The following is a 26,316-nucleotide window of genomic DNA, read 5'->3' on the forward strand; positions in this document are numbered from 1 at the left end:
TTTTCTCATACACAGGCAGCAGTAGCAGGCCTCTGTGTCTGTCACGCTCTCCGTCCTCCATTCTGATTTGGTGAAAGCCCAAGTCTGACCAGGGCTGTTGTGACAGCCAGGCCGTGTGCAGCACCACTGTTCAGCCTCGCCTGTCACCTGTTAATACACGCTCCCTAATCCACCCTGTACAATGTCAGCAGTTCAAAAGAACGCTGTTGGTATTTTTGTCGACTTCAATTAGCGTGACATTCTTGGGGGTTGTGCGATCTCATTTCAGCCCTCAAGTCTGAAATGCAGAGGGATTTTAGGCTGTCACTGCAACTGATGCAGTCATGAAACATGAGGTAAATATGTAATGCAAAAAGATGGACGTGCTTCTTTTTTTGGAACCCTCTGGATTTTTATTGATGGCCCTCCCACCCCTCCATCCTAATTATATAGACATCAGTATAAACAGAACAACACCAGAATCCCCAAAATCTCCACACATGTTATGGTCAGATGTTACCCATTGCTGAGGATATTGTAAAAACTGCTACTCTTAATGACTCCTCTGGGAGTCTTGCCATCCTAAAAACATCCCCAGTCTTTAAATGTAGGACCTTTCCATGAGAATAGGAATCCTTCTGCAGTAGCATCATTCCCACAACAGCATAGAAAAATGGTGAAATATTGAGCTCTGACCTCTTTGACTAAATGTGTTTTATTGTTTGTTTAAAGGTCCAATGCAGCCTTTTTAATCGCAATGTAAAATAATTTCAGGGTAGCAATGAAGTTTCTTAATATGATTTCAATATAAATGGTCAGAAAGAAAAAACTTCTTAGCAAAGAGCACTTTCTCAAGCAAGAATTTTGCCAGACTGTCTGGGAGTGGTCTGAATGGGGAGAACTAAACATCAGCTGAAATTGGCAGAGTGGGTTGGCGCTCTCTTTCTTAATGGTCTAACTCATTTTATACCAGGCAGGCCAAAACTCCATCCCAACAAAACAGGCTGAAATTTCAGGCGGTCTTTTCAAACTGCTCTCGCATTAAAAGGCAATTATCATTTTCACTACTTTACAGTATTATTCCAACCTCATCAGGAAATATATGTAAAACCAGGGAAATCCCGTTTTGGACTTGCACTGGACCTTTAAAGAATTGGCGGTAACTATATGAAATCATTCGTGACAATTGAAGCTGCACTTCAATTATCCATAAAAATTGTAGTTGATGCTGTTTTAAAAAATAAGTATGTGATGAACAACCGTTTTGCTCTCAATGCTTGTAAAACAATTTTCTAAAATATGTAAGTGCAATAACTTACTGTACTATAGTAACTCACACAAAGTATATATGAGAACATGAACACAAGTAAAAGCCATCATTAATTAAAAAGCCGTACAATATAGCTTAAAGCCACAAAAACCTTTCAAAATACTTGGAAACTCAACAAACCAAGAACACCCACCCCCTTCAGAAGGATCACTCAAAAACCAACCCACAAGTATCTCACAAAGATAACGCAAAACTTTACATCAAATTAGTAACATTTCAAGGGTCTTTGTAAATTACTGTAAATCAGTCCAATTTACATACAAAAAAAATGTTTTTACATGCACACACAACACACAGTTTTATATTATAAGTATTTACTTATTTTTATTGCCCTGCTTCAGTAGTATTAAAAATGATAGGGGTCGTGTGAAAAGTGACATCATCACAGAGGGACAGACTGGGACCCCTGCAGGCTACAACAGGATGAGCTGATATACAAGCTGTTTCGCAACGACTTAAATTCTGCATATCTGATCAGTTAAGGACCTAAGGCAAGCTGTGCCTCGATTAGAGTAGATGAAAAAGTGAACATTTACATAATAACCTGTGATTCATCCAAGAAGGCTTCATATGGGCTTGTACGTTTCTGCAGTCTTTAACACTGAGCTTTCGATTTTGTCCTTTTCAATCAATAGAGAACTGCAGATAACAGAACATGTCTATAAATAAAGAAATTAAAATGTTTTCAAAAACATGACGAAAACGGTAAACAAATCAACTGTGTTGACCTGAGCTTCATGTGTGTTTGAGCTCTGAGAAGCACCCAACCCAGCACTATAAACCCCCCAAGCCCTAGTCAGGGACAGCTATAGGGCAACCTGAAGCACAGGGCCACAGGCGGCTCTGTCTGTTCTGTCACACAATCCCAGAAAGAATCCCTGTCCACAGATGTCCCAGGGTTAATTAAAAAGGCTGCAGCCTGGCTGTGCGGCTGTGTATGGCCGTAGTGCCGGAGGGGCAGGCATTCGGCCAGAGGAGCGAGAGGGAGAGCCCTAGTGCAGTGTGGGGGCTTCTTTGAAAACGGAGCCATGACAGCTGAGGGGAAGCATGTGCGAGGCATGTTTGTTTTGCATTTATCCCCTGAGCGCAGCTGTGTGCACTGTCCTTTTCCTAGAACACCGGAACGCCGTGGCCCGTTCGCCCTCCCAGCAACCCCTTAGAGCGGCCTATGAGAGCACAGGGGCCCCATCTCCAGATCTCAGAGGAGCACCTCCAACCACTGAGAGACAAGCCATGTTGTCAGCAGTATGTTCATGCATTAGACTTGAACTGCCATGTAAACTGGATGCAATCTGAGTTGTCATTTGGAAAGGGTTTCTGATCCACTGTTTGTAGATGTTGACAGTTCATCCTGGATCGTACATAACACTATATCCTAGCAGACCTACCAAGTGAAAGGGGAAATAATGAGGCTTGTGTTACGGAATTAGAGATGGATTCTCTGCTCAAGGTGCATGGGGTATCATATTTGGCTTCAAATCTATGAGACCTTTTGTTTTGACTTGATCCAAATGGGAACCTTGGGAAAACAGAAAGCCCATAATGCATAAGATGATGGAACACGTCTAGTATTTCTGTCACCTCCGCAAATCGTGACATGGAGCCATCGAAAGCACGGATGCCAGTTTGCCCCCCGCATTGTTCCATGTCCACACTGAGGTGAAGGGACAGGGGATCCGGTTGTTGCCTGGGGGGGGGGGGTGAGGCTTTGCATGAAAAGAGACAGCGGTCAACATTGATGGCGTTAGTCAGCATTTTATTATCCCCCTCAATAACTGTATAATCTACAAAAACTGCATAATCTGTATAATCTACACTGCCTCTCTGCTGTTCAAGGCTGCCGCTGGGTGTTATCTCTGGCAATGGGACTGGAGGGCACTTTTCCTGTAACTCCCTAGGTGGAAATGTGAGGTGAGGAAATGCCAAGAGAGGAAATGGCATGTCCACTTTGAATCTCCTCCTGCAAACAGAGCTGAGCCTGTCTGGTGCTCTCAGACCTGTAGGCCCCAGCAGGCCTGCTGTGCCTCTCTCTCATACCCACACACACCACTTCCTCGTCCCCGTCCCTCTCTGGCTCAGTGACGTCCCATCAGCGGTGCAAGTAGGGCTCTCTGTCTGCCCGCACTTAAACAAACCTGGATTGATATCTGACATTTAAGTGTTGGAAGGTAGCACCAACCTAAAGTATGCTAGTGCTGACCATGCATACCAGAAACAGTAAGCTACTTTTGAAATGGTTTACCTCTTTCCCAAACTGAAGAATATGACTGATTTTATCAGCATTCTTTCAGTTAGTCTGACGGAGATGGACCGGCATTGGGCTTGACCGTTACCTACACCCCTCTCCTTGAAGTGAAGCTGACCAAAATGACCTTAGGAAACCCAAAGGTACACACAGACCCAAATCAGGCCGAATGTATGTAAATATGTGAATATCAGTTTGCAGTTTATGTGGAGAGAATAGTTGCACACAGTCTGACAGAAAGGGACAAGGGATTCTGGGACAAAACCAGGATCAAAATGAATAAAGAAATACACACTTCAAATTTAAATACCGGAAAACAAGAAAGTATAATAACACCTGGACAGAAAAAGCTGTGTTGACTCTCACTAGCAGGTGTGTTAGCAGACGCATCTCAATATCTGTACAAACAGCATTACCTGTATTAACTGAATAAGTGCAGGGATTGGTTCAAATCTATTCAGCTTTTTTTGTTATTTTTGTTGTGTTATAGTTTATAGCTACTGCATAACCAGCACATTGTTTCCAACAAGCAACCAATTAATTTGTCTCTTCAAGGATAGGTCTGATTCTTGATTTCCTGCTTCTTACCTCAAGCTTTGACTACCTGACTGACTGACTGTTGTTCATCTCTGATGTCCACTGGTCTCTCCCATCAGAGACACAAAGTAAAGAGGTTCACTGTCCAGATTTGTTAGTCTCTTTTCTCTCCTCTTCAGCAATTTGCTATGGCTTTTATGGCTTTTATCATCATTATTATTTTAGATTATCAATATTTCTGTTATAGTAGCACAGACTGGCCTCCCTCTCTGCTTTGGCTTGGTTTGGACGTGGTGGGGTTCCCAGAGGCCCCTGTCCTGCTGCTGTTGAGGCATCATGTTGCCCAGGAGATGGCTGCACTGTGCTCCTTGGCCTTCATACGCAAGGCGGCGATGCTGGAGGACTTGCGGTCTGGGTCCATGCTGTTCAGATCGTACCCGTTGATCCCTGACCCCATGCCAGGACCCCCAAACAGGCTGCCCATGTGTGTCTGTCCCATGTGACCCCCAGGGTTCGGGACGCCCAGGAAGTCAGATACGCCGCTGCCAGAGTGAGGGTGAGGGGTCATACAGGATGTGACTGAGTCACAGGGCACTACACAGCCTGGTACAGGAGACGCTCCGCTGCCGCCACCAATCCATGATGGGTTCTGTATCTGAAACGCAGAGAGAGGACAGGGTCACTTTAAATACCAAAACTATGTGGGTGAGTCAGTGCTTCGTTTTTTCAGACACCCTCTGTGGACTGAATATGATTATTGCAGAATGAAGGATGTGGTGTGTGTTTGACATCCTGTTTACAAACAAAAGAACCAACGTAGGATACTAATGCAATACAGCACAAGTTGTACAATTATTTATTGTCATGTTTTGCTTCTTCAGTGAAGTTCATCAGTCTACAACGCTCATCCCCCAAAATATGGTTATCTTGTACACCAGCCTCCACTTCTCTTCCTTGGTATTTCGCCCGGCGCGCTCAATGGCCTAAAGATGAGGTAGACCTTTTATGGTAAAACGCTTTACAAATAGGCTATGAAGATCAAGAAGACTATGATACCCACCATCGTCTGTCAAATCGACTTGAATAATTCATTAACCTATCAACTCTGTGGAGCAACGTTCACATTATGGTCTACTTGTCCATAGCCTGATATTTGAACGTTGAAAACCCTATTGGAGTGTTGCTGCAGGTCGGTACACAAGTTGAAGGGAAAGACATTTCCCTCCTACCTCAGTCCTTCAACACCTTGCCTGGCTGTCTTAGAAATCTCCATGCTTCCTGTCACCCTCCTCCACGGACAGTGAGAGAGAGCTGCGGTGGTCAGGGAGCTGATAGGGATGTGGGAGTGGGGGTGTTTGAGATGGGGGGACGGGGTAGTGCTGCTGGAGGCTTGCATGGAGTGGCCAGATGTGCACAGAGCTGCATTCCATAGCATCACACACACACACCTGCCCTCTGACCCTCTGTGCAGATGAATAATACATGGGGGGGTGTTCTCTGGGTCTATGTGAGGGTGTGTCTGGCCTGTCACTGGAGCCAGCCTGACCTCACTCTCTGGGGGGCAGACAGAGAGAGGAGAGAACAGGAAGGGGAGCTGCCTCATCTGGGCCTGCTGATCTGTGTATCACAGAGAAAGGCCTCCCCCTCAGCTTGAACTGCTCTCTCAAATCATTTGTCTGTAACACCCAGAAGATGTAAGTAACCCCACTCTCTGCTCCTCCAAGACCTACCTCACCTCTCCACCATGACAGCTGATGGCTGGTGAGTGTTTTGGCACAAACGGTTGCTGTGTTTCATTCAAGTAGGTGCCACTCATTGGTGGTGGTTGAGGAGAGTTTCCTCCTTACTATGTAAGCATTTTGTTTGAGCATTTGAAAAAACGCTATATACAGTTGAAGTCAGAAGTTTTTACATACACCTTAGCCAAATACATTTGAACTCAGTTTTACACAATTCCTGACATTTAATCCAAGTAAAAATTCCCTGTCTTAGGTCAGTTAGAATCACCACTTTATTGTAAGAATGTGAAATGTGAAATTAATAATAGTAGAGAGAATGGTTTATTTCAGCTGTTATTTCTTTCATCACATTCCCAGTGGGTCAGAAGTTTACATACACTCAATTAGTATTTGGTAGCATTGCATTTAAATTGTTTAACTAGGGTCAAACATTTAATGTAGCCTTCCACATGCTTCCTGTGAATTTTGGCCCATTCCTCCTGAAAGAGCTGGTGTAACTGAGTCAGGTTTGTAGGCCTGCTTGCTCGCCTACACTTTTTCAGTTCTGACCACACATGTTCTATGGGATTGAGGCCAGGGCTTGTGATGGCCACTCCAATACCTTGACTTTGTTGTCCTTAAGCCATTTTGCCACAACTTTGGAAGTATGCTTGGGGTCATTGTCCATTTGGAAGACCCATTTGGACCAAGCTTTAACTGATGTCTTGAGATGTTGCTTCAATATATCCACATCATTTTCTGTCCTCGTGATGGCATCTATTTTGTGAAGTGCACCAGTCCCTCCTGCAGCAAAGCACCCCACAAAATGATGCTGCCACCCCCGAGCTTCATGGTTGGGATGGTATTCTTCGGCTTGCAAGCCTCCCCCTTTTCCTCCAAACATAACAATGGCCATTATGGCCAAACAGTTCTATTTTTGTTTCATCAGACCAGAGGACATTTCTCCAAAAAGTACAATCTTTGTCCCCATGTGCATTTGCAAACTGTGGTCTGGATTTTTTATGGAGGTTATGGAGCAGGGGCTTCTTCCTTGCTGAGCGGCCTTTCAGGTTATGTCGATATAGGACTTGTTTTACTGTGGATATAGATACTTTTGTACCTGTTTCCTCCAGCATCTTCACAAGGTCCTTTGCTGTTGTTCTGGGATTGATTTGCACTTTTCGCACCAAAGTACGTTCACAGAACATGTCTCCTTCCTGAGCGGTATGACGGCTGTGTGGTCCCATGGTGTTTATACTTGCGTACTATTGTTTGTACAGATGAATGTGGTACCTTCAGGCATTTGGAAATTGCTCCCAAGGATGAACCAGACTTGTGGAGGTCTACAATTTTTTTCTGAGGTCTTGGCTGATTTATTTTGATTTTCCCATGATGTCAAGCAAAGAGGCACTGAGTTTGAAGGTTGATCTTGAATTACATCTACAGGTACACCTCCAATTGACTCAAATGTTGTCAATTAGCCTATCAGAAGCTTCTAAAGCCATGACATCATTTTCTGGAATTTTCCAAGCTGTTTAAAGGCACAGTCAACTTAGTGTATGTACACCTCTGACCCACTGGAATTGTGATACAATGAATTATAAGTGAAATAATCTGTCTGTAAACAATTGTTGGAAAAATTACTTGTGTCATGCACAAAGTAGATGTCCTAACCAACTTGCCAAAACGAGTTTGTTAACAAGAAATTTGTGGAGTGGTTGAAAAACGAGTTTTAATGATTCCAACCTAAGTGTATGTAAACTTTCGACTTCAACTGTAAATACATTGAATTACTGTATTATTTATTATAATTATTACCTGTGCATAGTTCTCAGGTCTGGCTAGAAGAGGCAGCTCGTACGCCGTGGAGAAGTGTGTCCTGACCTGCTGCATCTGACCAAAGCGCTCCCTCTTCCTCCATTTGGCTCGGCGATTCTGGAACCACACCTGCTGGGCAAAGGTCAGGACTGAGTCACATAGTCACATAAGATCCATAGATATATATAGTAAAACATTTTGAGCATAGTTAAAAATTGAAAGAAGAATATAGTCAGTCATAAATTTTTTCCCTGAACATCCAATAGAAATAAAATAATATGTAGGCCTACAGTATAATATACAAAGCACATAACTTGCACAAACATTGTTGTGATTATAATTGTGGTGCTGTTCTGTGTCTGTTGGCTGTAAGGGGAGGAAAGAGACTGCCATGTGTCTCTCAAGCCTGGGGCTCAGTGAGGCTGGGTGAACTGTGAGCAAGCACTGTACAGCAGCATGGTCAGGCACCTGAGAAACAGTCCAGGAACCTCCAGGGTTGGCCTGGCAGGGGAATCACAAAGAAGGGGACTCTGCCCCTCAGCCCTGGGCCTGGGCCTGGGCCTGGGCCTGTGTGCATGGCTTATTTTTTACAGTCTCCCTCTCTCAGAGAAAGCAGAGACCTGGCTGGAGTTTGACATCTGGGGGAGTTGACAGGCCTTGTGAAGGCCTCCTCTGAGTTCCCCTCCTATCAGCGCCATCAGCAGCAGGAGGTTGAGATGGAGGGGGAGATGTAGAGGGGAGATGGGGGAGTGGGGGAGTTAGTGGGGGCCGGGGCGGAGGTAGTATTGGACCCAGTAAGACTGAAGCATTAAACTTTCCACCACTTCTCAGGAGAATGCCTTTCTGATAGATACAAACAACACTATTATTTTCTGTATGGAAAAAGGTTTCTGAGTATCACAGCCAAAGCGACTGTTCTATCTCCACAGACATCAATGTGCTGAAACTCTCAGTGGAAAAAAGTGAAAGTATGTGCTGCTCTGTAGATAAAGCAAACTATTCTTAAGCTTATAGTCTCAAAAGCAGCCAGAAATTCCTTTCCCTGTGATCCATCTGACTCTCAGATTAACTCCATCTACTGTATTTATTGATTCGTGAAGTGGAGGCCTATTCAAAGGGGGAGCCCCCCTTTGAGTTTGATCTTGGTTCTGAGGATAAGCCTTTGGTCAATCAGTTTGTGGTTTACACAGCCACTGCCATACAATTTTCCCTCTCTGCAACCAAGTACACACATACACATGTGTACACACACACACACACACACACACACACACACACACACACACACACACACACACACACACACTTTCAAAGGTATAATTAAAAATAGGGTGAAGTAATAAATCCGCTGGTCTGATTCCCTGGGCGGGTGGGCAATTAGAGAGGAGAGGAGAAAGGATCTCTAGGTCTCTAATACAGACAATGTGGAGAGGAGGTCTCTACTTGAGTACTCAAAACAAAACGTTCACAGACCCTTCCCTCCCTTTCTTTGTCTTCTGACAGGAACGGGGCAATTTTCTCATGACAAAAGTGTGCTGTAATTACCTTTGACATCTGAGCCTAAAACGGTTGTTTATTGAAAGCATTATTGTGTTTAAATTTCCATCAAAGCTGGTGAAAGTGATCTGAATAGAGTCGGTCTCAGATGGACTTAGGCCTGGCGCCCTCCCCCACACAACGTCATAGGACCTATCTCAGAGCTGGGTAACCTGATATCAGCCTGACTCTGATTGCACTTTATGTCAAGGCACAAAGCACAGAGAGCACTGTCCCTCAGCTTCACATCATCTGTTTAGAAAGCTTTACTCACTGATTACACTGATACAGGGAATATATGGGCAGGGCATGGTATCACAGCATTTCTGTGAGAGAGCACAATAACTAGCCAATTATTCCCCCTTTTTCTTTCTGCACCCCTGACATGATTTCTCTCTCTCCTTGGTCATTTATTCTTTCTTGCTTTCCCTCACTCACTCACACTCTTCCTCCCTTTATAAATCTGAGTAGGGAATTTGGGAAATTGAAAAGTGACATGGGAGAATGTTCAAACCAGAGCTTGTTTTCATTTTATGTTTAATTTCCTGACACCTAAACCCCTGGCTTTCCGATGCTCCCCCTCCAGCCCAGAGGAGCCACACAGATAAGCGAGAAGGACAGTGACGCTCCTCTCCTCACCTCTCCTCTCCTCTCCTCACCTCTCCTCTCCTCACCTCTCCTCTCACTGCTGTCATCTGTCTCTCCTTCTCTCTCTGTCTTCATGTCTTTCTTTCAACAGTCTCATACAACCCAAATACTCACTAGCTTATATTGCCCATGAAGCCCCTCTTCAACTACAATGCTAAATTATGTGGAGAAGAGATTGTAAACATTACGCTGTGATAGTTGGATGGACTCACTCCTTGGTTCACCTGCACCTTCTCCCTTTGTGTCTTTTGATAGGGATCCACCAGTAGAGTTGTTGATCATGTTGGGACAGTAAGTATCTATCTACCAACAGATACGGTTTGTTTGTGCTTTCTGTCCGACTTCTCCCTAGACAGAACTAAGTGTTTGTGTTGTGCTCACTGGGTAGTGACAGTAATTGGTAAAGACGTTGACAGCTAAAGTAGCTTAGAGACTTACTATGAGGCTTTAGTTGTGTTCCAGCACAGAGAGAAAGAACACAGAAATGCCAAACTGTCCTGGCAGGGAAGCTGCATGGGGATGCAGCCACTTTGAAGTCAGAGACCAGCTTTGAGGATTGATCATCTGCCACTCCTGTTTCCATACTATAGCAAGGCCCAAATGGACCTGCAAATAGCACACAATGGTGGTACACAATGGTGGTACACAATGACTAAGTATTTCTAATTTGTATAGTTACCCAGCTGTGAGCACAACCTCTAATATCATATTGATATTATTTGTTATTGTGCTTATTGATGGGTGGCTGTCCTGTTTTATCTTAACTAAGGTCTGTAGTTTGGTCCTTAACTCATATTGATATTTCATGTTGCATTATATACTCCCCATGTCAAACAACGTTCAGCAGCCTCAGAGCTGTGGACTGACAGCAAGGTAGTCTGAGAGACGTGATGTTATTGAAACCCTTGACCTGTGACCTGTAGATGTATCTGGAGTGCAGATGACTCAGAGCTCAACCGACTTCCTCCCTTTGAAACTAGTAGACAGAAAAAACAAACTTTCTCTGGCTAACGTTTATAGTCAGGCAAGTTTACAAGCTCCTCTTGTTCTGTCCTATTAAGTGGACTAAAGAGAGGGTATTTCGGTTACAATCTGAAAAACACTGCCTTAATTCATTTGGAAATCTATTGACAACCACAAAAGTGAAATCTCAGTGGAATTCCAATCGACAAAAACCCACAGTACTATGAGCTTTTCAGCAGGACAAATTCTTGTGGATTTAGTTGAACAGTTTGTCCACTTTAGATGCAGAATTCATGAAGTGTGAAGCTCCTTTTTTTCTGAGTAAAGAGCGGAAATTCCGATTCTTTGGCATCTTGTGGGCATCTTGTGTCTTTTATCTTTTTAACTTGAATGGTTTAAGAGGGTCAGTGGGAGAGCTTAGGCGGTAAAGGGCAGAGCTAAACTACCCTCTTTCTCTCTATCTCTCTCTCTCTATGTATATATATATATAGAGAGAGAGAGAGATAGAGAGACAGACAGAGAGAGAGAGACAGAGAGAGACAGAGAGAGAGAGAGAGACAGACAGAGTGAGACAGAGAGACAGAGAGAGAGACAGAGAGAGAGAGAGAGAGAGAGAGAGAGAGAGAGAGAGAGAGAGAGAGAGAGAGAGAGAGAGAGAGAGAGAGAGAGAGAGAGAGAGAGAGAGGGAGAGAGAAAGAGAGAGGGAGAGAGAAAGAGAGCGAGAGAGAGAGAGAGAGACAGAGAGAGAGAGAGAGAGAGAGAGAGAGAGAGCTCTAGGCTGAATTACAACCCTCTGACTTCAGGGACTTCCTGGGTTTCACTGTGAGGGGTTTTTGGCCACTGCGCCAGCACGTCATATAAATATTCAGCCTGATCTCATCCCTCAGACTCTTTCACAGAGCACTTGCTCTCTTTAATTTCACATGACGTTTGTATTTACAGATATTTGTGTTGGTATTGTACTGTATATCGTGGCATGTTTCCTATGGAATAGTGCATGATGGCTGCTGCGAACCTCACAACTTACCAGAGACTCAGGGGAAGGTTTTCACACCTACCCCCGAGACCACGGGAGGGACACATTCTTCCTGAACAGGATGTTAATGAAAGAAAAACACAATGAATCCAAGGGCATTTGGTAGACTTTGTGTGTGTACACGTGTGTGTGTGTGTGTGTGTGTGTGTGTGTGTGTGTGTGTGTGTGTGTGTGTGTGTGTGTGTGTGTGTGTGTGTGTGTGTGTGTGTGTGTGTGTGTGTGTGTGTGTCTGTGCTCCGAACGAGGGGAGTCTCATCATCTATCCACCAATGCTGGAATGTGGCAGTAGTCATGGACGGATTATATGTAAATCAAAGGTCACAGGAAGGTTGTATGTTTGTAGCCCCAGCCTGGTTAGCCACTTGCAGAGCTCAGTTCAGAGGTTCAGAAGTCCAGGGGTTCAGGTGCAGGCTAGGGTTTGGAGCTGAGCAGAACCAAGCGTGTCTCCTCATATGTGGATGAAAGTCTGCTCTCTTGACAGTGAACATATGAGGCCCAGCTCCATCCTCAGCCCCTTGGGGGCCCCTGCCCTGCGTTGGCCCCTACTCCCACATTGCCAAATAAATCTCACTCTCACCCTGGTGGCTTGGTGACGTTATCTCTCCAAAGCCACAGATGTTGAGGGATTAATGTGGTTCTATCCACAGTCTCCAAGTCATTGGCTTTGTCCTGTTTCTGTTCAAGTCCTTTCAGTAACTAATTTAAACTAACTAGCCGCCATCTGATTCGAGATAGCGTTGGTCCTTGTTCCTGTTTGGCCAGTAAAGGATGCTCAAGTATAGACCTCTACCAATTGTGCTTCTGTTTATAATGGTGATCATAACTGTTATTGATGTGTGATGAAAGTGATACTGCTAGACTGAAGTCCCAGATCTTCACAGGACCTGTGTAAGTAGCGGTTAGCAGTAGAGCTCCTCTCAGGTGAGCCAGTCTTACCTGTACCCGGGCCTCGGTCAGGTCAGTCCGGAGGGCCAGCTGCTCGCGGGCGTACACATCTGGGTAGTGGGTCTTCTGGAAGACCTTCTCCAGCTCCTCCAGTTGGTAGCTGGTGAAGGTGGTGCGGTTACGCCTCTTCTTGCCCTTGTTGCTCTCACCCTCGCCCTTGTCCATGGGGCCGGCCATGTCCGAGCCTGGTCGGTCCGAGGGGCCCTTCACGCCTTGATCCTTCACACTCAGGTAGCTGCCGTCCATCCCAGAGGGGTCAGAGTTCGGGGTCAGGTCAGAGTCTGTCAGTCCTGAGCTGTCTTTACCTGGAGAGAGGATGAGAGAAGGAAGGTGTTAGAACACAATATATCTCGTACTGTGCTCAATTATTATGAATGTGGTTATTATTGACACCCTGTGTTTTGGGACTGATGTGCAACAGAAAACTAATTTAGACTGTGTTTACAGTATTATATAGCACTAGCACAAGCACCAAATGACTCTTGCAGCATGTTGTTCTTTGAAAGCTCCCTGGCCAGTTAGTTCCAGGTCTGGACTCCTGTTCATGGTGTGGTTAGGAGTGGGGGTGTAAGCTGTGTGACTCCCAGAACACTCCCTCCGTACTGCTGCTCATAAATCATGGAAACAGACACCCTGGCAGGCAGTAATTGCAGAATAGTAGAAAATTACAGGTTTTCATGTCTCTCTCTCTCAGTATGGTTGGGGTTGGAGTCAGGTCTTACGCTGGGGGAACTCAGGCCTTTAACACAGACGCGTGGTCTGTGGTGTGGCTGCAAGCTGAAACTCACTTACTAACGGGACTAAACTAACCCGGCAACAAGAGTGTCAGTGGCAATTTGCTGGACGGTAATTTGTAGCGAGGGGAAACACACACAGCAGCCTATCCGTGAAACCTCAGTCAACCTACTGATCATAAATTCCCATGATGCTGTTTGTGCCAGTGTGCCGTTCGTCCATTATTCCACTACAGTGCCAATCCTCTGTGCCCTTACTGCCCTCCCTGCCAGTGGATCATTAAACTCTCTCCATTACGGCTTCTATTAAGGGGTCTGTTTGGGGTCCTGGGAAGGCAATGTGTTGTCATACTCACTCATATGAACTGCAAACCCTCCCCCTTGGGCTCTAGGCTGTTCAAGGGGGTATAGAATATGGTTTGGGGTCCAAGCCAAACCTCACATCTGCTTCTCAACCCCTCTGCTTGGTGACGTCCCCTCTGGCTCGGTCTAGTGGTGAGTCCAGGCACTACGCTCCCCTCTGTTTAGCTTAGCTCTAAGAGACAGGGAGTTATTTTAGGGAGCCCAGGGTTGGGATGTGCTCATTTCTTATCTGAGGCTGGGGTAAAGCCTTGTCAAGTTAGAGCCAGGGGGTGTAGGTGTGCATGTGAGCTTCTGGTGTGCGTACTGCTTTCAACACAGCAGGGAAGCATGCCCTCCGGACCTCCACACAGAGCCTTGTTGGGTAATGTGCTGCAAGGTGAGGGGACCTGATAGCTCATCTGATGATACACACACCCTCGGTCCCCCGCCCTACACACCTTTCAAGGACTTGAGTAAAGGGAGCCGCATAACAGTCAATGACACCATAAGAAATATAAGCCGTGCTGTAGGATTTGTTTACTGCTTGGGCCACACTTAGGGAAAGCCCCTCTTCCTACCATAACATTGTAATTTAGTTGTTCACTTATACCAATCACTGCTGCACTGTTATGTTTCACCCGTCTGATTTTCCAAACCTCCATCTCTCATTCTGTCTGTTATTGTCATACTGTAAGTTTGACTGTAAGAGCTTTTCCCTCGGAGTTGGATATGAGGAAAAAGATTACTCCTGGTGTTGGTAAATAATTGTGAGGGTCTGATTTGAGCCATCTCAGCAGCATGCTCATTCTCTCTGGCTGTGTCAGTTTGCCTTCTCCACGCTTCTGCCGAGCACCCTGGCCACTGTGGACTGTCAGGCAGGCAGCATCTACTGGGGCCCGGGCCCTGGCCAGGGGTATAATGGCTCCCACATTGCCTGCTGCCTGCCCAGGACTGACACATCCTGTTAAGCCTGAGACGAGCTAGCTCAACCTAAATGTAAATCATTTCTAGTTATTCCCTCATCATATGCCCTGCACCGATGGTCCCAACAAGGCAAGACTGTCAGGCTTTTTGAAATCAAGGGCTCTCTGCTGATCAAAGACTCTTGTTTATGCCCTGTGTCATTGATGGTTTTTGGCAGGCGCAGGGTATTGTGACAATCTCCCGCTTGTTATTCGTGCGCTGGGCCGTGGCTGCGAGGCAAGGCATTCTCCACTGCCCAAGGTGAACAGCAGTGGGCCCTCCCGGGGGCTGGGCCATATGGATGAGGAACATGAGAAAGTCTTACTGCAAATAATGTCAGTCAGGATACCCATGCAGTGGAGGGAGCCCTGAGTGAACACAGCCATTAAAGGCTAATGTTGAATTGTTTCTTCCTGTTAACAGAGTTGAGTTAGTAAAAGAAGAAGAAGAAGATATGCCTGTAGCAAGAAGCCCACTGAGAGTAATTGGCATGGAGAGGTCCTTCTGAAATAGCAGAGGTAATATTTTTGCCATCTCAACTATGGAGGTAAAGAGCTTATCAGTCATCACTAAAAGTAGTCATCACTAAAGTATTTCAGAAATACAGCATCATTAAATCAAATCAAATTGTATTTGTCACATACACATGTTTAGCAGATGTTATTGCGGGTGTAGCAAAATGCTTGTGTTTCTAGCTCCAACAGTGCAGTAATATCTAACAATTAACAACAATACACACAATACACACAACCTAAAAGTAAAATAATGGAATTAAGGAATGTATGAATATTAGGATGACCAATGCAAGAGTGGCATTCCTCACTACATTTCATGATCACTGATTGGGGAGGCAGACATTTCCATTTAGCATCATGGTGGATTTTCCTGAAGATAACTGATACTCAGACACTTTCACCTTAGCTGATCGGATTAACAATCATATTTGGGCTTAGTGAAAGTATGATATGTTATATACTGTATAAAGCAAAGACACTTCTGTCTCTATGCCAGGATATGTTCTGACATGCTGCTGTAATTTATCAGTGGTTACAACCCCCCTCTCATTTTCACCTTTCACCTGTTATACAGATCTAGAGCTCAGCATCCCTGATACAACACTTGGAAGCAAGCAGACGATAAACTCCTCAGTCCCTTCTGCTAAAACCTCATAGCGTGTTTCCCATTTAGAGGAATCTGCTCTACAGCAGTGTTCACTGATTTTTTTTCTTTTTGACTTTGGATCCAAGATTCCACATCAGTTCCAATTACAGCTCTCTGACGGAGAGAGGCACGTCTGGAGCCCATTGTTCTTTGTCTGCCCCAACCCTGTTAGGGATCTGACATACCAAGTCTACAGTGACTGTACAACTGCTGTGATCTAAAATTTAAATATCTTCCCTGTTCCTTTCCAGTTGTATAACTGCTGTCTTATCAAATAAAATAAAATAAAATGTATTTATATAGCCCTTCGTACATCAGCTGATATCTCAAAGTGCTGTACAGAAACCCAGCCTAAAACCCCAAACAGCAAGCAATGCAGGTGTAGAAGCATTATGCTATTTGTATGTTTGTTTAAAGTAAGAAATAATGAGATGTGATACAGAACTGTGGCTGTGTCCAAGTACAGGATAGGTCGGAACTGAAATCTTCATATTATTCTTTACAATGTCAAGGAAACAGAATACTCTACTAAATCAGTCCAGATCTGACCAAGCTGAAACCAAGAGGGTCTGAACGCAGAGTTCATCAGTGGGTGAGAGAGAAGAGGGGTGAGGTTAAACCAGAGAACTAATTGGCAGTTTAACCCTAACAGTATTCACACCTGCCTGCAGAGCAACACAGGGTCTTGTAAACCCTTTTTAATAGCGTCTACATTTCCCCACAAAAAAATGTCTTCAAACGTAATTTTATATTCTGCACTGTAAGTCGTTTAAAAAGTTGTGTCCACAGAAAATATCAAAATAAGAAAAAAGATGGTTACGTTTAAGTAATAGATATGATCATCATAGCAGCTATGCTATGAGGGGTAAATGACTATAGTTCCTGCCCTTGGATATCCGTGCTGGACCCCTTAAAGTTAGCAAGGGTCAGACCTTCACTGGGGACAGACGTTAAGTCGCTGTCAAAAAGGAGAGGGGAACATCAAAGTGTAATTTAACTGGCAGTAAAGCGACAGGGCGCCTCCCCAGCCTCTTTATTGAAAAGGTTGGCTAGGGTCAGCTCACAGCATTTAAAAGAAGCACTATAAATTAGACACCCTGCTGTGACTGAGAGCGATTAATGACAAAATATTCCCAAACCTGAAAAAATATCCCTAAATATTAGAAAACGTAAATAAAAGAGATTAAGTGTGTGTAGTCTAGGCTTGATAGATCCCTGTTTTGACTGGACCCAGGAAGCAGAGGAAATTTGTGTAAGCTGTTTTCTCTGCTAAGCATTTATTTGTAACTCTAATTTGGTTTGTTTTCCCTTCTTAAAATATGGATTGAATCATAATGGGAAGCTTTGTGCTCTGAAGTCCCGCCATCTCTGTGAAGTCCTCTCTTCCTGCTCGTTCCGCTGGCCGTGAGGCTGTTACATAAAGACAGACACACTAACTAACACAGGTAGTGGATGGAGAGACTGACTGGTGTGTTGAGATGTAAACTTTATCATGCCTACACCATGACGAATGAAAAGTGATGTGAGAGACATTGATCCATTTTATTGCAGCCTGTGAGTGTGTCACCACAAGGCATTAGCATGGGGAGAGCCTTATTAGCAAGCCCTCTGCCTACACGGCCATTTGCAAAACCAGAGCTAATCGCCTACCCAAAGGCAGATGGAGTCGAGTCTCAGCAGTTCTTATAAACCCGTCCTTCTTAAACGATCTTGTTCCTGGTCAGGAGCACCATGACACCACTACGAATAGCACCGCAGTATGAGTAGGCTATGATGTCAATTGCAGTCATTGAAACAGTTCAAGGTTAGCCTAAGTTGGTGCTCACTAGGCCCATGCCTTTCTCATATCCCTGCTGCCCTCTCATATGCCTGACGCCGTAAACAAAAGCTCAGCTAACGGATGAGAAAGTTCCATAAGTACTTCTCTGACTAGCTTATAGCTACAGTAGTTTGGGAGCATCTGATAGGTAAGCGTCCACTTTGAAGTCAAACACTGAGAGGGATGATTCATCCCATCAGGCTGCTGTGAGGTGCACACGCTGTGCCAAAAAACAACTGCTATGGGAGCATATCCATAAAGCCTGAGACACTGATAAATCACCCCTCTCTCTTCAAGGTTCTTTATCTGTCTGAGAGTCTCTCTCAGGCCCTAGAGCATGGCAGGATCTCCACTAGCCTGAGACTGAGCTAGGGTCTACTCAGTGCCTTTTCCACAGTTTGGCTAGCTCTAAAGCAAGGTCAAAACAGACAATTAGACAATTACACGTAAGATGAAGGAACAAAGCTCTATTTGTCTTTCTGAAACCAACTTATTAGCATATCTGGAAACACTTTCTCCTGCTCTTATACCCATGTAAATACACAGTAATAACTGTAACAACACTGTAAGTTGTGTTGGAGATATAATACCCAGTGTAATGCAAAGTTCATGCAAAATAATATTTGACTGCGTATGCTGTGGTTTTAACCAGTACTGTACTGAAATGACTAAAAGAAAGAAAGCCTTCATGTTCCACTAGATTTGAGGTTATTTGAATGAGTGCAGAGGGAGACCCCTTGAGAGGGGAAGGCTTCTTAATGTGAGATCCTCTCAGTTTATCTAACAGTTGACGTTATGTTCCCTCCTCCTTTCCCAGTGAGGTCTGAATCTCTCGGGTGATGTTAAAAACCACAATGAAGCAAACACACATTTTACGAGTGCACGGGAATGCCATAATAAAAGACAGGTTGGTCACTGTCCTCTTAGCATCATGTGGATTCCACTTCTGACAATAGCATTGTTATATTGAAGTAAATACAATGTGGAAAGAGCACTAGATTGTCCTTGGTGGTCCAAATTGTTAATCACTTGTAACTAAGCAAAAATGATCATCTGCTTGTGAAATAATATATAATTTCATATAGGTTTCTTAAAATTCTTTACATCAGCTCCCATGTGAATTTACATAGTACTCAGTAGGAAACACCATGTGAACTTACATAGTACTCTGTCATTAGGAAACACCATGTGAACTTACATAGTACTCTGTCATTAGGAAACACCATGTGAAATAATGTGATTCAATGGGTAGTTTATCGAAAAAAGCAACACGCTTATGATTTCAGTTCTTGTGATGGGTGCCACTGTCCAGGCCAATGGACATGCTAACTTTTTACTGTACTATAACGTCTGAGAAAATGTATACACAGTAGGTGATATTACAGACTCTAATCTTCTGGGATATTCTTTGTGCTGGACGTCTGATCAGTAAGCATCCTCTGAGGGCCTCAACTATGGAGGGTTTAGTTACACAGCAGAGGATCTGACTGCCGGGCTGAGAGAAGGCCTGGAGTACAAGGTTCAATGTAGCCCTGTCGCACTCCGGCCGGGCAGATTGAGCCTAATGTAAATTGCTGTGCCAAAATACGAGTTAACTGGTAAAATGATCCTAGGTCCTTGTCACCTCTAGTCATGTCAGCAACCTGCTGAAGTGTGTCCTGGTTCTCCAGGCTTCGCAGCACTTCCATGGCTGGTTTCTATTACCCCCTGCTCATATCAATCAGCACAGACGGACAGAAAGAAAGGCTCAAATGGTTGTGCTGTACTAAAGACGGTAGAGAGAGAAAGGGCAGCAGATGGGGTGTTGGTGGCTTCAGTCTAGATTGAAAGGATCTCACAGGACAGTTGATTCACACCTCCTATATCCTCCCTCTCTTTGAGTGAAAACACGATAACACGAAAACACGATTGTAACCGCAACTATGTACCAAATGCTTGTAATGTCACAACAAAGGCTCTTCCTCTCTCCGTCTATAGCTCATGAATAGTTAATGGAAAGCTCTTGGAATGTTAAAGTAAATAGTGATCTTGACTACAAATGTTGCGAAAATATAATGTACGTTTCTGTTTGGATTATTTTGGGTTTTAGATCGATTCGCTCTGGAGAATTTTGGGGTACAGCTCTTCTAAAAGGGAAAGGAAACCAGAGTTAAAGGTCTCTGTGTCCTGTCCTCAGGGGGGACAGTCAAACACCATACGAGGAAAACTCCTGTTGCTTCAAGAAAAATACAAAGAGATTGATGTTCCTAGTTTGAAGGTTAAGTTCTCAGTGGGTACACTGACCCCTTTAGACACTGTAGAGAAGCCAAGGATAGCTATCTCTGACAATGTGCATTGTTTGTGTGTGTCAAACCAAGTCAAGAAATAATCTATTATTCCATCTTATTCTATTCTACTATATATTTTCATGTAAAAAAACACAATCCACCAATGTAAAGGCCACCTGTTGTCAGATTTTATCAGGTTGAATTTTGGCCACTCTCCCTGAGATGATAGGCCCTAAATATCCTATTACCTGGCGGAGAGGAGTCTGGTTTATGGAGCCTGGAGTCCAGTAGAGTCTACAAGCTTTTATCACTGCATGTAGACCCGGCTAGGAAAGGGACTGCTCTCCCCTACTGCTAATGCACAGACCTTGTATATGTTGTCCCTGAAGTAGCATACTGTTGGTCCAGGACTGATAGACCTGAGAGAACCTCAATGTAACTGGACTGATGGGCCGTAGAAAGTGTCCCATTGTTTCATCTTAAGAGGTTTGAATGGAGGAATGGTTGAAACCATGCCATTTGTTACCCTGTACTCTTTGGGAGCAACAGTTTTTTTTTTTTACCATAATTCAATGGTGGCTTAGAAAACCTGTATGAAAATCTAAAGGGTTCTAGCTGTCCTTTACAATTTGGTTGACGAAACAATACATTTCCCTTTGCCTCATTTCTAAGTTGCAGGCACAAAGTATTTGTTTCCTTCCTCTTACAGTACATAAAGATTTGCAAGCACAGTACAGCATGTTAATGTCTACAAAATCATTCACTGATCCTTTCAATCACTTGCAACCAACCCCATAAACAAATATTGTATTGGTGACATGTTGTGTATTTGTATGCGGCACTTGTTTAGCAAGGTTACACAAACCAGTCACCTCTTGGACACTCAAGGACTGCCTGTGCTTACTGGGGGCTGGCCTTTGAATGTATAAAAATAACTGGGGGAAGTGCTGATGTACATCTGAGTCACATTAATGGTGGAGGTCTCCTGTAGTGCTGAGACGTTCCTGCCTGCTCTTTAACGCTCGCTCTATCTGAGGAGTCAGTCATACCTGTGGTCAGGCAAGGCTGCTGCAAGGGTTACTTCCTCTGTAAAAATTTGCATGGTCTACCCAGCCAGTCTGTGATACCAACTTGGTCCTGGGCCTCCCCTGGGAGCAGTTTTTTTTTTGTCCTAGCACTACACAGCTGATTCAAATAGCCAATGCTTGATGATGACTTGGTTATTTGAATCAACTGTGTTTTGTGCTAAGACAAAAACAAAACATGTGCCCTGAGGGTATCTGTTGTAAAATATTAGATATGTAAACTTCCTTTTTAGTGGCTCACTTATTGCTTTAATAAGATACATTAGGACAGCATCATTAGTCTAAGTATTATTTATGGCGGTTTGTTTGGGATTAACAGCGGCAATCATTTTCTTTACATCTACCGAGTGTACGACGTTATGTAGACTACAGGTCACTGGCAAGTTCAGCTGAACGCAAAAAGAAACAAACTCCCTTGAAATCTCCCGAAAACAGCGCTGGTATTATCTTCAAAGGACCCCGCCGTGTCTAGCGGGAAATATTGTAAAGACTGTGACTCCAGGAATTTCAGCCTACCTGCTTAAGCCTGATTGAAGTAATAACTCACGAAGTCCCCGTTGAATTACCTGCCATGACTTATACCTGTGGTCGAAACCAATAAGGCTCCCAAGACCAGGTTTAGGGTCTTTAAAACGTGACCCTAAATAAGATCTCGTGAGTGATTATGTGATCTGGTAGGTTTATGGAACATAAAAACTATTCACCGGACACAAACGCATTCCATTGCAAATATGACCCCGAGTTGATAGGAAAGTGTGACAATGTGTTTGGGTTTTTAGTATAGGCCTATGTGATTCAAACGCACCTTCAAATCGATTATTCAATTTTCAGTCCGTGTCTATACGTTTTCATTAGTTGACTTTGTATATGCCGAGCATTTTCGTAATTTCTTACAGGTTTATGTGCAGGCCTAGGCCTGATCTTTTCCGCGCTATAATACGCATGCCTCTTCTGTGAGTCATTACGTACCAAAGGTTAAGCAAGGCCATGACACAGGATTGGAAATTAAATATATGAACAACTGAATATTATTTTTAACTTGAATAACTTGTAGGCTTAATGTTATAGGCATACCACGTTTGGCGCCCGTGCGTAATGTGCTTAAATGTCAAATAGAGAAAAGACTGCACATACGGGTTCAAGTTTGAATCAGAGTATTTACTCATTTATTTCAGGTGAATATTTTCTTGTTCAGAATGATCTAAATATTAGAAGCTATATAATGACTATATAATAGGCAACTTGTTGCTTTTTGAATAATAAAGATGTGCATACGGTAAATGACTTCTGATTCATCATAATATGCTCATATGGTTAACTATTGTTTAACTACTATTAATATTATTATTATTATTATTAGTAGTAGTAGTAGTAGTAGTAGTAGTAGTCGTATTCCCATAGATTCCCAGCAGTGATCAATCAGTCGCATACTCTTGACAAAGCAAGTGTCTGGTGTTCGTATGTTGTTGTCTAAAGTTATTTGATTAAACCAAAGAGATTCGATAACATCTGCACAGCAGACCATCATTAAATCTTATATTGATGGCTATGCTATGTTACGTCACCCGTTTAAACTAATTATGTAGCGAGGAAAAGACTGATTGGTTTATGTGCTTTTATTAGGGTATACAGAAATCCTATTCTGGCACGTTAGTGGCATGTTTTCAGTGCCCAGCCCTCCTCCGTAACTCAGCTGTAAATACTTAATTATGTAATAATAATAATATTATTACTGTTATGATGATGATAGTCTAGTCAACAACAATAATATAATCTTTATCCTCATTAATATCATCCTGATCCTCATCATGGTAGCCATTAGCCAATAGTAAGAACAGCATGGCAAAGTTTAACTGAAGTTTCTTCATGTGTACTTTTTTCTCACGCTAGACCAGACAATTGATCAATGTCTTCTCCTTGACAGCAGTGATTCAGTGCTTTCGCTTTTATATTGACATCTCAACTCGTTATATCCTCTTTTGGTTGTGTCCCCATTTTCTCATTTTCACGAAGGACAGGACTCCTGTCGTTTTCACTAGATATTCATTAGAATATCTGTAATAGTGATCCATTAACATGTTTGGTGAAGCCTATACTTTCGTTTAATCGAACCGTTCACATGCACAGCAGTGCAAATTGATATTAGTATATTGATGAAAATTGTTAAATATTCTAATTTCATTCTATAATTTCAGTAATCTGGCATTTGCTTTTAATTTGGATGTTGTTTGTGTTAGCAGCACTGTCCAGTGTCCATACGTTCGCTGTGCATGCATCTTTAGTGTCGTTTTTTTTCTATTTATTGATCCGGAAAAACAGAAAACGGATGTTATTGTTATGTTATAAATCAGGTGTAATGGGTATACATTTACATTTTCTAAATTACACAGATGGATGGAAAAATACTTACGTTTCCTCACAGATCGCTTGGTTGATTTTCGAGCATGATTAATTATGGATTATTGAAATTGTGGGGATTTTTACTTATCCTTGCGCTTAATGTTACCTGTAGCGTTCAATAAACTATCATGTGGTTCGATCATCGTCTATGCACTCTTACTTTTTGTAATAAAACATTTGAAGAATGTCCGTTTAAATGAAAGAACGTTGGACATCTTTGATCTAAATGTAGCCTAAAACTGAGACAGAATTGGGCCACATTTAATGAAAATGTTTTAGAAGTGAGCTAACTACTCTTTTTTTTATCTAGACAAGTCAGTTAAGAACAAATTCGTATTTACAATGACGGGTTAACTACCTAGTTCAGGGGCAGAACGACACATGTTTTACCTTGTCCGCTCGGGAACTCGATCCAGCAACCTTTCGGTTACTGGCCCAAAGCTTTAATCACTAGGCTACCTGCCGCAATTGGTTTATAGAGACTTCGAAACGTGAGACTGACATAATTATTTGGCAGAAAGTCTTAGGCATATTTTGCCTCTATTATAATTTTAGCACTGCTTTAGTCTTGTTCAAGTTAACCATTTTCATGAGGATTCATGGCCTACGTATCGAATATCATCTGGCTTTGGTCACTGACTTCTCAACCATAAACAACAAATGAATCACTTTTGAAATTTGTAATAACTCCTAAAAAAATTCTTAGCACTTGTAGCCACTCTCCTGAGAGAGGTTCCATACTTCTACCGCAGTATTTGATGCTTCCCTCCAGTTCATCATCTGAGAAGCCGCTGTATGTCCGTGGGTTTTCATCTCACCCACAAGTTGCTCGCAGATGGTTAGAGAAAGCGCTGGATTTTGCGGTATTTGTGTTAAATTTATAGCATGGGCGGATTTTTCCTCCGCTCAAGATGTGCCCTTTGCTAGACCTCTGCAGAACATTTTCAACATAAAGATATAGTTCGGTAAATCAGTAGAGGGTATTATTTCTTATTAAGAATGAAGAATTGCATGTAGGTATTTTACACATGAAATATTAATGTAATGCAACGTAACTGTGGGTTTCGAGTTGCAAAGTTAAAGTGTGTATTTCATTGTAAAATAAACAAATATTTCTTAAGAACTTGTGATCCGTTACATTTTATTGTATGGTCATACAAACATCTATAAGGTCACCAATACCCAAGTCACGCTATTGCACCGTTTCTGCAGAGTGCACGTAGGCTATTGTAGGCTAGAGGCCTTTACAGTGTTATTTTGTCAGTTCACAAAATCAGGCTCTTTGATCAGCAATGTTTTAGTTACAATCTCTAATTCACCACAGGCTATCAGTTTGGGCAATCTTTTCTACAAGAATCGGAATATCTTTACCTTGATATCATATAGGTGCCAAAACGTGTGTGTGTGGGTGTGTGTATGTCAACGATGGATTCTTAACATTTGCAAACTCCCCCAATATCTATTGCTCATGAGACAATATTGAGTAAGTAGCCTATAGATGTAAAGAGACTAGGGATAATAACAATATTGGTCCGCTGATAAACTATTTCCCATATTTTTCATGCTTGAAAACGTGATAATTAAATTGTCCGATTCAGATTCAGTATGAAGGATTGTAATGCAGATTATCGCATTAAATATAGCCTAATTTAATTCAATCGCCAAAGGGAAAACGTGATAGTCGGGAAGGTTATGCCTCTTCGTAATTGTGTTACAGGGGACAGTTGTGGCCGTAATATTGGTAGTAAGTTGTGAAGTCCATCACATTGAGTTTGTAAAGACTCGTGCATTGACAAATGTTCATATGCGATTAGTGATATTATCCTAACACCCGGGATGATAGCAGACGTGATTACTTCATCCATTTATTTTCTTTTATCGTCGGTTCTGATTATTGGAAGGAATTTCTCAATTTACAGGAAACTGTTTAAGAGGCATGTGGAGACAGGCATAACGTTCCCAACTTAAAAAAAATATACTCAAAACATCCCTCATAATTGGGGGTATAGTCAGTCAAGTGAACAGATATTTACACCGACCAGTGTATACAGAACACAAGCACAATTGCTGTTGTCATTTGATGCGGTTTCTCCATAAGAGTAAACAATACGGGACACGGGAAATCTCCGTTCGTTCGAAACAGAACTGTGGTTTTACTCACCATAGCAGGGAATGAGCGCTCCGTTGTGTCCGCTTTCTTGGTGCAGTTTGCCTCCTTCGGGGGGGGTTTTGCAAGAAGACCTCTGCATGAAGAGGTGGTATTTGTTAAAGGTGCCTTCCCCAGTGGTGACATCCAATGACTGACACTCCTGTTGGAATGGGCTCCGAGACTTTTCTCCGTAAGCCTGACCTTTGTTTGGCAGGAAAGTGGGGCTGTATTTGGTGTCACTTACTTGGAATGTCCTAAACGGGTTCGTCGGATGATCCCTACCTTGCGGTGCAGAGGGGCTATAATATGAATCCATGGATGTCATATCGCAGTATGAGACGCACGTCTCGGCGTTCATGCCTAAAAAAAGTTACTGGGAGAAAAAGACTTCCAAACTTTTTTCTTTCTTTCCGTTTTGGAAAGGGAAGCAAACAGATACCCTCACTCTCTCTCCCTCTTCCACATACGGATGAACACACGCATACACACTGTCACGCACACACACATACACTGGCACGGCAGCTGTGTTTGGTTATAAAACGATTCAGATGTTTTCCAGGAACCACTCGCTGACCAAAAGCTAAAAACTCCCCTTAAGGTTTAGACGAGTAACAAAAATGCGTCTTTCTTCAGAAGATGCA

The 26,316-nt window shown here is 43.1% G+C and overlaps 1 protein-coding gene across 1 annotated transcript; it reads right to left on the reverse strand.

Annotated features, from left to right (window-relative positions):
• Positions 1-394: 394 nt before the first annotated feature.
• LOC139411559 (homeobox protein aristaless-like 4) lies at positions 395-26,316 on the reverse strand. Its single transcript, XM_071158050.1, has 4 exons — positions 25,688-26,316; positions 12,747-13,060; positions 7,628-7,756; positions 395-4,746 (listed from the first exon to the last, which is right to left on the reverse strand). The coding sequence occupies exons 1-4, from the start codon at positions 26,031-26,033 to the stop codon at positions 4,426-4,428; spliced, it is 1,110 nt and encodes a 369-aa protein (XP_071014151.1). The 5' UTR covers positions 26,034-26,316; the 3' UTR covers positions 395-4,425.

This window comes from Oncorhynchus clarkii, chromosome 6 (genome assembly GCF_045791955.1).
Source record: "Oncorhynchus clarkii lewisi isolate Uvic-CL-2024 chromosome 6, UVic_Ocla_1.0, whole genome shotgun sequence".
NCBI classification, from domain to species: Eukaryota; Metazoa; Chordata; class Actinopteri; order Salmoniformes; family Salmonidae; genus Oncorhynchus; species Oncorhynchus clarkii.

What these genes read in the sequence shown, in the direction of transcription:
- LOC139411559 (XM_071158050.1), bottom strand. Translation starts at nt 26,033, where the DNA reads ATGAACGCCGAGACGTGCGTCTCATACTGCGATATGACATCCATGGAT. An exon ending in AGCGCTCATTCCCTGCTATG is followed by an intron (nt 13,061 to 25,687) that starts GTGAGTAAAACC and finishes TCCTCTCTCCAG; the next exon opens with GTAAAGACAGCTCAGGACTG. An exon ending in GACCTGAGAACTATGCACAG is followed by an intron (nt 4,747 to 7,627) that starts GTAATAATTATA and finishes TCTGCGTTTCAG; the next exon opens with ATACAGAACCCATCATGGAT.